At 36.7% G+C, this 15,000-nt stretch overlaps 1 protein-coding gene across 8 annotated transcripts in view; it reads right to left on the reverse strand.

Annotated features, from left to right (window-relative positions):
- LOC125029988 (broad-complex core protein isoforms 1/2/3/4/5-like) overlaps nt 1-8,203 on the reverse strand; it is an 82,381-nt gene extending 74,178 nt beyond the window's left edge. For 5 of the 8 annotated variants that reach the window (XM_047620230.1, XM_047620256.1, XM_047620247.1 and 2 more), the window contains exons 1-2: nt 8,099-8,203; nt 1,625-1,829 (exon numbers count right to left, since the gene is read on the reverse strand). In XM_047620230.1, the coding sequence (XP_047476186.1) occupies nt 1,625-1,819 (195 nt within the window). In that variant the 5' untranslated portion in view covers nt 1,820-1,829; nt 8,099-8,203. Of the gene's footprint in view, nt 1-1,624; nt 1,833-7,672; nt 7,810-8,098 lie in introns of those variants that run through there. The other 3 variants (XM_047620204.1, XM_047620213.1, XM_047620222.1) reach the window with 3 other exon arrangements.
- Between the last annotated feature and the right edge of the window lie 6,797 nt (nt 8,204-15,000).

Below are 15,000 nucleotides of genomic sequence, written 5' to 3' on the forward strand. Positions count from 1 at the left end.
AGGCAGAGAGAGAGAGAGAGAGAGTGGCACAGAGAGAGAGAGAGGAGATGGAGAGGAAGAGAGAGAGAGACGAAGAGAGGGCAGAGAGAGAGAGATGAGAGAGAGAGATGAGAGAGAGAGAGAGAGAGAGAGAGAGAGAGGAGGAAGGAGAGAGAGAGAGAGAGAGAGGAGAGAGAAGAGAGAGAGAGAGAGAGGATGAGAGAGAGGAGAGAGAGAGAGTGAGAGAGAGAGAGAGAGAGAAGTGGAGAGAGAGAGAGAGGAGACAGAGAGAGAGATGAGAGAGAGAGAGAGAGAGGAGAGAGAGAGAGAGAGAAAGGGGAGAGAGGAGAGAGAGGGAGAGAGGAGAAGAGAGAGAGAGAAGAGGAGAGAGAGAGGAGAGATGGACAAGAGAGAGAGAGTGGAGAGATGAGAGAGAGAGAGAGTTGAGAGAAGGAGAGAGAGTAGGAAGAGAGAGGGAGAGAAGAGAGAGATGGATGAGAAGAGGAAGAGAAAAATGGCACAGAGAGTTAGAGTGGCACAGAGAGAGAGAGAAGAGAAGAGAGAGAGAGTGGCACAGGAGAATTATAGAGAGAGAGTGGCCAGAGAGAGAGAGAGTGCCAAGAGGAGAGAGGATGAGAGAGAGAGAGAGATGAGAGAGAGGAGAGGAGAAGAGAGGAGATTGAGAGAGATGAGGAGGTAGAAGGAGAGAGAAAGAGAAGGACGGAGAAGTGAGGGAGAGAGCGAGTGGAGCGAGGAGAGGAGAGAGATTGGCACAGAGGGAGAGGGTGGCATAGAGAGGAGAGTGGCAAGAAAGGAGAGAGTGGACAGATGAGAGAGTGGCACAGAAGAGAGAGAGAGAGAGACGAGAGGGGAAGAGAGACGAGAAAGAGAGAGAAGAGATGAAGAGGAAAGATTGAGAAGAGAGAGAGAGGATGTGGAGAGGAGAGAGAGTGGCACAGAGGGAGAGAGAGTGCACAGAGAGAGAGAGGGAGAGAGAGAGAGTGGCACAGAGAGAGAGAGGGAGAGAGGAGAGTGAGAGAGAGAGATAGAGAGAGGAGAGAGAGAGAGATGAGAGAGAGAAGAGAGTGGCACAGAGACGAGAGAGAGTGGACAGAGAGAGAGAGAGTGGCACAGAGAGAGAGAGAGTGACACAGAGAGAGAGAGAGTGGCACAGAGAGAGAGAGAGTGGCACAGAGAGAGAGAGAGTGGCACAGAGAGAGAGAGAGTGGCACAGAGAGAGAGAGAGTGGCACAGAGAGAGAGAGAGAGGCACGAGAGAGAGAGAGAGAGAGAGAGAGAGAGAGAGAAGAGAGAGAGAGAGTGAGAGAGAGAGAGAGAGAGAGAGGACGATGATGAGAGAGAGAAGAGAGAGAGAGAGAGTGGCACATGAAGGGAAGGGAAGGGAAGGGAAGGGAAGGGAAGGGAAGGGAAGGGAAGGGAAGGGAAGGGAAGGGAAGGGAAGGGAAGGGAAGGGAAGGGGAAGGGAAGGGGAGGGGAGGGATGTGGGGGAGAGAGAGAGAGAGAGAGAGAGAGAGAGAGAGAGAGAGAGAGAGAGAGAGAGAGAGAGAGAGAGAGAGAGAGAGAGAGAGAGAGAGAGAGAGAGAGAGAGAGAGAGAGAGAGATTCAGGACAACCACTATTACCAACCTTGAGCAAATTTCTGAAGTAGGGTGAGCAGGCTGAGAGGACCACCTTGTGAGCCTTCAGACTGCGCCCCTCACATGCCAGCGTCACGTCCACGAAGTCCTCATGATCTCGGAGGTGCTCAAACGACGTGGCTATGTTGCTGTGAAAGTTGTTCCACCGCAGGCAAAAGTGTTGGTCACTACCCATGGCGATCATGTGCTGCTTACTACTGTTCCGAAAAAAAAATGAAGGGAGGACTTGTAAACACTAGAATATCACACAAGCTTCTAATAGAAGTCTTATGACTATTACTTTAATATCGACTCAACGTCTGTAAGTCGTATAAAAGTTTTGCCTGAAAAGGACAATGGGTAAGACCATGACACATGATAATCATACTACATATTAAACCTTAGGCAGGTGATCAACTCCTGAAGAACAGCCCATCCATCGCTTATCTGTGTGGCGTAATCCTTCTCATTGACTGTTTTGCTGCTACTGCGTACGTGTAAACAACCATCACTGATAAAATTGATAAAATGGTGATTGCCATCTGCCGAAGCTGTATGTTTTTCAAACTTTCTATAAAAACTAGAGGATTTACTTGAACCTCTCTTCTTCTTTAGCTAGCTTACAAGACAGATGCAGAAAATGTTCTTCCTCGTACTATTACCAAATAAATAATATATGCAAAAGACTCAAAAATATATCAATCACAGACCAATTCCATCATTCTAGTCAAATAACAATCTATAAAGCAGAAAGCTTCCCAACTCACACCTTCACAAAAATAAAAATAAATACAAATTATATATCGTATAATTCCATCTACCTATCTATCTACATATGTAAATATTTATTTCCTCTCTTTTATTGTATGATTTGAATAAAAAGTCTATTGCTGATTAGCCATAGATTCACACAATCCTCCATTCAAGAGTTGGACCCTTTCCGAATCGTAAATACTACATATCTGATTTTGTGGTGACCATGTCCTTGCTGATAAGATAAGAGATAATCATAGGGTACTCATGGCTCATGAATTATATTTTCATTAGATTTTTGCCATGATAAAATCTCGCGTCAAAACAACTCATAAGCACACTGGCACTAACAAGTCCATACCAATCATTATCAATAACAAAAAAGTAATATTATCTAATCAAGTCATGTCATGTCATATCATGTTTGTAAGTCTGAGTCATTGATATTTTTCAAAAAGTATCCTAAATTTTACGAATTTCTACCAAACCATTTCTTTATCTAAAGCCCTTTCATCACATGATTACGTATTGCTGCTCTATGTAAAATGTTACACAAGACTAGCCGTACTCAGCACTGTCCAAGCATATTTCAACCCAAACAAAAGCAGTAATTTCCCAGGTGCTGGTTAATTGCACTATCAATGGTAGTTTTGTTTTGCATTATCAAAATTAATACACTAAAATCAGAGCGGACATGGCATGTAGAAACATACCCTCTGGCTCAACAAGTCAAAGTCAGGTAAACTGCAGTTTTGATTTCATTCTTGCTATCACAAAGCATACAGTCATGTGCATGATCAGGTGTATAACTTCCCCACCCCCCACAGGTTTGTTTTCCTCCCTTTGACAAAATCCAGAGTAACAGCTTTCTACCCCTTTTGTCACTTTCACCTGAGAAATCTGCCACACACCATTTTTGGATTCCATAGGATTCCCGTTTTTTTAAAGCTCCCCCCATCTATTCCTATTCTTAATTTAAAGTAACCTGTTCTTCTTGGAAAATTCTTTCCATACTCTGATGATAATTAATGTTCTATTAAACTTTAATGCTAAAAGTTATATCATATATTCACTTTCCTTATAGCAACTCAATTTGCTGGAAAGAAATACTACAGTAAACTTCATATTCCACATTATTCAGGCACACCGACTCTACCCTGTGACATCTGAATTTCAAATGCTACTGCTTGACAATCACATAGCAGACATCAAGTTAAATAAGCTCTTGATCAGTTTCAAAACCTATCACAAAAAACTTGTGATACATCAAGCATAACCCACAGACTAACTCACTTATCTGACATTCCACTCACATAAAAATATAATCAGACAAAAGCAAAATACACAAGTATCTTATCTTAATCTCAAGAGAAACACCATTCTAATCTAAAATAAATCCAGACACCTGTTCTACCTACTTTTCCATAACAGAAAACCTAGAGTCATCATAAATTGTCATTGAAGATAACGTGCATTAACATGACATGACACTAAACGGCATGCTGACTTTGCTAGGCCCCAGAATCACTGCCTCAATAATCTTTTCTTGCATTCTGCAAAAGTACAACTTAAATTTACACAATAATCTTCTTACTCCTTTGCACTATTCCCTTGCTAACTCTTCCCAGAACATCCACTATAAGGGACGACTAATACTATTAAATCAAAACAAAAAATTATTTTCAATAACAGTACTGATAAGAGTATATGTAAAAATGCTGTGAGTAGAAGTTACAGCTAGACTAGACTATATGGGAATATACATTAACTAAAAACCTGAAAAATCCTATATATAAGCGCTGGGTCTGTGGTGAGGGTGTATTACAGGTGACAAAGACTGGTGTGCTGGAAGGAACTCAATCAGGGTGGACTATGAATGGTTACATTCTCAGATTTAAATACTACATATTACCTAAGTTTTTAAAATCACAGACTAATTCTAAAGCACATTCACTTATCTCAAATTTGAATACACCATCCCTCCAATTTCTTTTCACATTAAGTCTTGAGTCTTAATAAGGTATAATATTTAGTGGATGTATATAAAACAAAGTAAAAAAGAAAGACCTACGAAAATATTAGTTCACTATATTAAAAATGCTAAATTATGGAAATATATGCAAATTACATCCTTAATTATCATAGAATGTTCTAAATCGGGTTTAATACATACTAGGCTTAAACATTGCAGTGGGCTTCTAACTGTGCATCACAAAACACAATTATCAAAAGAACTAATATCAGAATCAAAATCCATTGGGAATTACTTGTAGGAATGAAAGCTGTTCAAAGACACACAATATAAAAAGTGAAACACCTGCATCCTAAGTAATGCTTCTAAAATCAATAAGGTTCTTACAGCAAATATAAAATTACTCAACTGTGTGGTGTAAGTGACCGTGGCACTTGCTTTCTTTTATTTAGCAAGCGCATGAATGGCAGATTCTTTGATTCATTGTTTAAAGCAAGCAGAAAGCATAAAAGTTGGTGCAACGGCAGTGTACTATACATGAGACTTTTCTTATACCTTTAAAGCAGCTTGTTTTCCTTCTCTAGTTATGTCACACCTATATCTATACATATGCATACCTACATACTTATCAATAATATGTGAGCACATTAGAGTTTCTATGAAAAAATTAAAGAAATACTATACTTCACTTTTAACTTCAGGGTAGCAAAACTATAACTATTCAATTTACAACATAAGCCTTCAAACTTTTAGCTTACATATGTTTCAGCATCATGATCTTTAATTAGAACCTGCTTATATGCCTTCCCTGTCACTGAATTATAAACTAAAATGAGTGGAGACATATATACATCATGCAAAAAAAAATATATCTCTCTTCCTAGCAATGGCAAAACACTTAAATCCTCTTCCTATACCCTAGCATTGTCCTCTTACTTTTAATAATCAACTATTCAATTAAATAAATTCAAAGATAATTACATTAACTCTAAGACAGAAAAGTTATGCAAGTTTTAGTAAAACATATAATTTCTATGCAATTTAAAGTTTCATTTCACTCTATCTTATCAAAGCTGGCACTCTTCAATTCCAGAAGTTCTATCCATTATTCATTTCCTTCTCTAAGATGAGAAAGTCACAACGTATCAAATGTCTATGTATATAAGTTACACACAAAAGGATAATACATATATATTAACAATACGACCCATTCGTGAACTAGGGATCTTCCTCTATGGCACACCTGCAAACATCCCCACTATGTCTCTCAAGATGACACAAGCCAAGGCCATTCTACAGCCCTTTCTAAACCAAGGTCACACAATCCTTGCTCAAAATTATCTGAGTTTCTTCCTTCTTCATACTACTTAGGACAAATTCTAAATCTTTCTCTGCATTTCCTCTTTATTTTGAGATATAGAATACAAGATATATCAGTAACATACTATCTAAAATCTATCTATATACCAAAGATGTTCGTTCAGCAGTGCCTCATCTGCCTGGCTTTGGGTCCATATGCTGGCTACTACTGATTTCCCTAATGTCACTTAATTACTATGAAAGAATAGTTAGCCAACTACAACCTTATCTAGTAACAACTATCTATATACTTACACTATAATACTCTTGATATTAGGTATGCTTAGCTTGTTTCTTTCAAATGTGAGTAATCAAATGGTGTTTACTTTTGCATAAGATTAACTTTATTTTTAAGATCTAAAAAGTTAAAAAATCTTAATTACAATTAATCATGACAAATGGAATCAAACAAACACCACATTATGGGCTATGAGGGAAAAAAATTCAGTGTCCAAAATAATACTATTCAGGTTCAAAAAAAATTATATGCTCAAATCTCAGGCATACAAGTTAACAGTACCATAGTACCTTTTATTCTCAGTATCCTAAGCATTTCTAATCATGATGATATTTAGCTACCTTTCACCAGATCATAACAATATTTAGCTACATTCTCCAGACCATAATTTCCAGCATCAAATATCCCATATTTTACTTAATATTAGTAAAGCACAATTTAGATTATTACATTTAAATCTTGAAAAGCAGAAAAGGAGTTTCATAAAATTTATAAAGTTAACATGCTAATACTCCTAACTAGACTCTTGAAGTGCTGTATCTGTTTCCACTTAGATCAACTATCATCTAAAAAAAACACTATTCACTAGATCAAAGAAATATATAATATCATATACATCTCTATACCTGGAATAAAATTAGTATTATTCATCACTGACAATGGCACTACATAAGGTAATGAACAAATTTCAAGTAGTACTGAGAAATTTACCAAGCATAAGCACTACAAACTATTAAGAGTAAAATAATTGTACGAAAATTACTGATAACCTAATCTCTGAAAGTGCCATCCCCTTAGTTCTCTAGACCAAGTCAATGTCCCTTAGTTACAAAGTCTGTTCTTCCAGGATCCCATACAAATATCACTCAAGTCCATCTTAGGGCTTCTTCAAAACCTTTTTTTCAACATTCCGATCCAAAGCTGACCCAAAGTCCTATACAATAAACACTATTCAGACAGCGGAAAAGGAATTCTTTTATAATGTCTCATCCATAATACATTAATTATTACATCTTACAGAACCATGTCACTATGAACTGTCATTCCACCTTACAGTGTTTATAAAGTTTGAAAAACCATCCATAAGACTGTCAAACTTCTCTGAAAACTTTTTATTCTAACTCTATATTCAAATAAGACAGAGTCATCAAATTCATCACACTCTTCTTAAAGCCTGAATTATCCTTTGGAGGCATTTGCATTCTTTTGTTTACAGTAATATAACCATGTGTCACTCACACTCTACCACAGAAACCCTCTTCCAATTCCTAAAGGTATCATAATTCCAAGTAAAGGCTAGGCCTAGTGTTGGGCCTAGCAACACAATAAGCCTATGCTAAGAGGAGGCAACATGACAGGCCTATCCAACTTATGATCATGTGCCATGTTTTCAAGAACCTATGGAAGGTAAAACTCAACTCACCTTTGAGAAAGCCTATGTTGATAATGCACTGTTGTGCTGAGCACATACTTCTCCACCCAGTCCTACATGGTTTGTGCAGGACCAGGGACCATTCAGCCTCCCCTTTGTTCTGAGCCTCGCCAGGGATGCAACATGCCTAAAAATCAATAGCCACCACTCCAACCAGTGAGAGCCATCCCTCCATTCTCGTATTATAGGCCTATTTCCTCCATTATATGCACTAAACTTCGACAAACTACTATCTTGTCACCTTCACTATACACTCTGACATGCTCCAGACACAAAACCAAGAATGCGAACGGCGGAAATCTACCTGTGTGATGCATGGTGTTGCAGCGCGTTGCAGGGTAGGCCTGGTAGCGGGGGAGCGGCTGGCTGGCTGGCTGTGGCAGGCAGCAGCAGCAGGCCCACTTACACGGCCAACTTAATCAATAATTTCCCTCCCTCCCGCTTCTCTCTCCCCCCAACTCCCCTGTAAACCTCTCTCTCCTCCCACTAATATGCTTTGTGCACAACTGTTTTCAGGAGATGACCAATGTGCAACCTGGCGACGTTTAATTGAAATTGGTTGTTGCGAAACTGGCATCGCCCTCACATTCTGCGTTTCTCCTTCTCGGTGACGCATTCAACCCAAATAAACACTGACACCTTTTTGTTTGTAAACACTTCCCCCTACCTCTCTACGGCATTCCTTCCCTTCTAACTTATTCTATGAAACTTTAACAACATGCCGACTTACCTTAAATCTACATGCGCCCAGTATTTTAAGCGGAGGCGCTGAAAATATCACAAAAGTCGCACTAAAGCCACTCATGACATGTTTTCGAGACGGTCAATGAACTCATTGCGTCTTTGTTAGTTGAGGTTCCAACAATGTGCTCGGACTCGGAGGAAAGCCTATAGACGACGGAATCCGCTCGTGTACATGGCTTTCGATCCTCTATATTATTTTTTATTTGGTATTAGATTCTACTAAAGTTTTAAAATTGAGGACTTCGATCCTATAGATATAGCTAGTAATCGTACCCTTAACTTCGAATATTTCTTTTGAAGTTTTCTCTATGGTGAATTGATGACACATTCTTTTCTGTGTTTTGTTTAATATTTAAGACATTGCTGTATTTTTTGCGCACAATCATACATATTCCTCTATAAAGAAGAAGTGGTGAAAGCATATATTTAGAAGACTTTACTTTGCACATAGTAAAGTATTATTAGGTCTTGTTTACAACTTTTCTACCTGTCCCACGCATGCAGTATGCCAAATAACGCTCATTTATATAGTTAATATGAAATATCCACACGTCAGACTCTCAGGGGACATTGGGAATAAATCCCTTATTCTTCCAAGCTCGGAAATTTTGCATGAAATGAATAACGAGATGGAGAATACGGCGTTGATTGGAGGTGTGATTTGCTAGAGGCTTAGGTGCAACCTCGCCTCACATGCATCCAGCGGTCGATACGAATGCAGAGCGACCGCCAAGTTTGAAAATGTAATAAAGGTCTGGACTCGAATTCGCCAAGACTTCGCGTGAGATCTCCCTTATCTACAAATCCTAACTCTTCCTTTTACGATATTAGCAGCGTCTGACAGTTATTGTTGCTATCTGTCACTGGCACATAACGATATAACGTTTATAGTAATGTCATCGATGGGGTATTAATTTCCTCGAATTGAAGAAGAAATCACAATACGCAGTGCCTCGTGATAAGAGTCCTTTTTAACATATTAACATTGATTTATTATGAATTTATACGAATATTCTATTACGCATTGTTTTTTTAGGTTACCGGTAAATGATTTCGCATGAGAGTTCTTATTTAAAGGGACGGTAAGAATTACCATAACTCATTAGGCTCGAAATTCAATTAATATTTACGCTTTTCATCGTTGCTATCATTGCATCAGTTATGAGTAATTTTATTACATGGGACTCATTCATCTGAGGTTATAATAAAGGGCTATGACTGATAATATGACAATCGTGTTATTGTTAATGCTTGTAGAGTGCAAGATAAAAAAAAAGTTTTTTGATTAATTTATTTCATTATTAAAGTTTTAAGAATTATTAGCTTAGTTTAGTTTTCGTATAGTTCAAATCGGTATCTTAAGCCAGCGTACGTGATTTTGTATTATGGTACTTTAATGAATATCGTTAATATGATAATTAATCACTGACAGTTTGCAGTACCGTTAATGATTTTCTAGCTATTATCACACTCATTTATTTCCATCTTGCTTGTGATTTTACTATAAATATCAGAAGTAGTGTTATTATCATTATGATTTCCAATATATATATATATATATTTAAATCTTGCCATTGAATTCCTCTAATGTGTTATTATTATTATCATTATCTTCATCATCCTTATTACCATTGTTGTTATTATTATTATTGTTGATGCTGTGCTTATTATTGTTATTGTTATTATTATTAATATCATTATCATTATCATCATCATTATTACCATTATTTTTTTTTATTATTAACATCATCATTATTATTCAATCATTATCCTTATTATTCGTATTTTGTATTATTATTATTTATACTATCTATCATCATCATATTTTGTGCTATTGCCACGTGTTCGTTTTTGTTGCCATATATCATTAGCATCATTACTCTTAATATTATTGGCATACTAATTGTTAATTGTTGATATCGTTATGGTCATTATTATTATATTTGTTCATATTATCCTTTTTAGTCGTTACTATCATAATGTTTACGTTTTCTAATAATGATTTCATTGTTATTGTTAACATCATTGTCATTATCATTATTATTGTTGTTATCATCATCATCATCATCATAATTGTTGTTATCATCATTATTAATATCATTAAATGTGATCACTATTGTCATTCTGTCATCACTGTAATTGCCGGTATTATACCGTAATTGCAATTATATCAATCAACATTGTTAGTAGTAGTATTTTTTATAATTGTGCTTGTGGCTATTGCTCTTACAATGTTATGCTAGTTATCATGATTATTTTTCCTGTTATTACTATTGGATTTAAAAATGTTATTATTTTTATGATTATTATTATTTCATGATTGATATTATCACCATCATCATAATGATAACAGTTTATATAATCACTATTATCATTACTAATTTGTATTGTTGCCAGTGTTATAAATAGTATTATTGTTGCTATGATCGTTTTATATGTATTATTCTTATCTTTATTTTTGTACTGTTATTGTTGCTATTATTTATCAATACAGTTATTGAATTTTCAAAATCATCTTTATTACAGATACAATAACTACTAGTATTACAACTACTACTACTGCTACGACTACTATTACAACTACTACTACTACAACAACTCCGACTACTACCATAACCACCACTATCGCCATCACCACCACCACCACCACCACTACTAACGCCACCACAACCATCACTACTACTGCTACTATTACTCCTATTACAACTCCTACTTCTACTACCGCCAACACCACCACCACTATTACTACTACTACTACTACTACTACCACTACAACTGCTACCACCGTTTTATTATCGTCAAAATTGAATTTTTTTATTACTATCGCTATTAATACTATTATTTCTACCAATATGGTTACAGTAAACAAAACATATACGCATACATATATATAAACATATAACTATCTACTTCTATTATTACAATACATATTTTCATTCACCCACCACTACCACTACCCATGCGCTCAATACCTTTTTCAGATGGTCTCCACATTCAGTATGAAACCAAGATCATGCATACCCACATAGCACGTGCTGCATTCACCCACTGAACCGCGTCATTATTGGATACTCCGCGGCTGCTAATTCGTTGGCCATGCGGTAGAGCGAGGTTATATGTTCAGGCTATTAGAACTACTACTGTTGATATTGGTAATAGTGAAAGAATGTGAACACTTAATAGAGTCATTATTATTGATATCACTTGCAGCCGTTATTATTTCCGTGAATGATGTTATCAGTTTATGTTTTTTAGGTATCTGTAGTTTTATTTATACCATTATTATTACCTTTATGATAATCATTATTGTATTTTCGTCTCTATTATTATTAGTTTTTTTTTTTTCTTCTGCCATTTTGTTATTACCTTAACGGTTATTGCTAATATCGTTCTTATTATCGTAAATACCCGCATTTTCATAATTTTTGTTTATATTACTATAATCATGTTCATAATATACTGACCAAGCGTTATCACGTGTAATACTATTAAACTCGCTCTAATCCTAATGATTACCATAATTGCATTATCATTATCATTATGGTTACATGGTAATCATTATTTGCCACTTATCTTTATAGAGGTCATGAAGATTTTTTGCGAATATTTCTTTATAGTAGTAATTACAGATCCTGATATTTAGTCAGCAACAGTAATGATAATATCGCACTCTCCCAGTGACCATTTCGCTGAACAACTTAATCCTCTTCAAACAGATGTTTTGCTGATAGCGTATTATGCCTCATTTCATTTTCAGTAATCTGTAAGTGGCTGAAGTGTAAAGCAAATGGCAGCTTTATCTACGTTTTTAATTTTTTTTTTTTTTTTTTCTGTTTTTCTCGTTGTAAGATCTGTTTGTCTGTTCTGCGGTTAATTTTATTCGCCCGCAGTTGTTTTTACGAGTGCATTTAGATTTTAGTTTTTAAGTGGGAGGAAACAAATGGAGTTAGGGATTAAGATGCATCAGGAGCATGCATGTTAGAGTGTGCCAAGAGATCGCAAACGCCCAGGTACAAAATACTTTCGTAGTTCACAACTGACCCTGAACTTTGATGCTTTCAGTTTCTCAAATTTGTCATTTGCATCGTGGCATGAATATACATATATATATATGTATCTGCATATGTATTTTTCATTCACAAGTTTGATATTGGCTATTAAATGTTTGGCTAAGCGTTAGGGAATGATGCAGGTAAAATCCAGGGTCTTGTGTGTCTAGAGCGGAGCAAAGACACGTCCATAGTCTGCCAGTACCAGGTATGTACATTCAGCAGGCAGGCGTGTGCAGGTACCAGGTGTGCTGAAGAAGTGTGTTCAAGATACGAGTATGTGGTCAGGTATCTGTTATATCCATTACAAAGGTGCCTTCAGGTATTTCAGTTCCCCAATGCACAGGGTTCTGCTGGTAATGTAGAAAACTTGTTACCTGCTACAGCCAAAAGTTACATGACTGGCGTTACTATTAGCACTGCAACAGGATCGCAACTTTGTTCTCATTATATATTTTACATTTCACATTTATAATACAAATCACTCATTAGCCCAGTAATGATCACATTCGCATAAGAGACTGCAAAATCTTTATATACAGACACACATGCAAAGATGTCATTAGGATAAAACAAGGACGAGACAAATACTACACAAACCGCATTTCATGGCAAGTATCCCAACCCGTCACAAGCAAGAACATTTTTTTTTATAACTTCATTAAAAGCGTGATGTATGCTCTGCGTTCTCACCTGCATAACACCGACCATTGAAACACAAATAGCATATTGATGACGTCCTAGCAACAAGTCTGCCGCCATGGGATTGGACAGGGCGAGGCTGCGCGTTCAACGACCCACCCGGCTGTTTTTTCGCCACGCGAGAGGCCAGCCACAGCGAGCGCCGGGGAGGCTCCCGGGCCGCCTCCCTTGCACTTGCTGGTGCATGTGTGTGTTGAATGCAGAAGTACATATACATACTTGTGTGTGTGTATGTGTGTGTATATATATATATATATATATATATATACGTATGTGTGTGTGTGTGTGTGTATTATATACATTTATTTATTATGTATATGTATGTACATGTATATATATGTCTATATATATATGTGTGTGTGTGTGTGTGTGTGTGTGTGTGTGTGTGTGCGCATGTGCGTGCGTGTGTGTCTGTGTCTGTTGGTGTGTGTGTATATATGTGTATATATATGTATATATATATATACACATACATACATATATATATATACTTATATATATATATGTGTGTGTGTGTGTGTGTATATACACGTGTGTGTTTGTATGTGTATATATATACATATGTGTGTGTGTGGGTTCATACAGCTATATTTACGTAATTACACATGCATATGTTCTATCTATCTATATCTGTACATGTACTTACCAGAGACAAAGGCATATACACTATCCATATACACGTGCAAAACGAGCCTGCCGTTTGGAAAATTTATTTTACAGATCATGAAACATACATGTACCGTATGTGGCAACTATTTGACAAATAAACTTTCACAAAAACAACATTAATTAGCACGCTTTCATTATTTTTGCAAACTCAAATTTAATCAATTTATTTATCTTATTTAATCTAACACCCAGAGACAAAGAATAATGCAACATAGTACCTATCGTTAAGGAAAACGGACTCGATAAGGTCATATATAACAATACTAGCATTACTCTACAACCCCTTATATAGCCAGAGAAGACAGACGCCATTATCGAGCTTCCCTGCTTAAGTACGTAAAGCAGAAGGCCAACTTATGAATGGAGAAGACCTACCGTTTCTGAGTACACCATATAAAGCCTGTGGCCTTTGCGTTATGGCTCACCCCTTCATTGCTAAGCGTTGAGGACCTTTTCGGCTCCTGTATTATGCTCAGGGATGTTTTCATTGTCTTGTCCTTTCTCCTGTATATGCGTACGTTAAGGTAATAGGAGAAGATATCTAAATATAGGGTTACTTTATTTAGACTGACCGCTTGAGTATATCAATTTAACGGAATATATATGTATGTATATATATATATATATATATATATATGTATATATATGTATTCATATATGTGTGTGTGTATATATATGTATGTGCGTGTGTGTGTGTGTGCTTGCGTGCGTGTGTGCATGCATTTACTTGCTGATACATTCAATCATGCATACCCACACATACACTTATGTATACATAATTTATATATATATATATATATATATATATAAACACACACACACACACACACACACAAACAGTGCCAGTTCGTACCATGACAATAATTCTTACATTGTAACGGTATATTGCCCTTCGCTCTAAGTTTGGAAGGTAAGTACTAATGAGTGCTTTTATGTGTTAACGCGGTTCTAGCTTTTATTCCACATTTCTTATTGTTTTTCCCCTTCCAAGTTCACTTTGCAGTACGTATAGCATGAAGTACAAATACGAATTCCGGCCGCAGAGAAACCGAACGGGTACAGGGTCACTGTAACGGTAATGTCGGCATGCGCTCTGATATTTGTGCTCATGACACTTCCAACCAGCTCTTAATGTGGGAAAGTATTTGTTCCTGATAAAGATTTCTTCGAGGATGAGGTGAGAAAAACAATCTATGCATTTGTTTACATCGGTTTCCTTCGTTACCATGGCAACGTTTATCCTTGGAGGTGAAGATACGAGATATTCCTTTATGGTATCTGCACGTTTCACCATTCACTATTACACAAACGTGGTGTAACCTAACTAAACTTTAGAGCTCATTATTGTCGTAAGATGGGTTCACACGCACATATAACGGTTTTGAATCCTTTGTAGCCAGATAATATGACTGAAACTGTCCAAATCAAAAAGACAAATGGACCAAACATTTTGGGGAAACGTTGGTCA

The sequence above is a fragment of the Penaeus chinensis genome, chromosome 2 (genome assembly GCF_019202785.1).
Source record: "Penaeus chinensis breed Huanghai No. 1 chromosome 2, ASM1920278v2, whole genome shotgun sequence".
In the NCBI taxonomy this organism is placed as follows: Eukaryota; Metazoa; Arthropoda; class Malacostraca; order Decapoda; family Penaeidae; genus Penaeus; species Penaeus chinensis.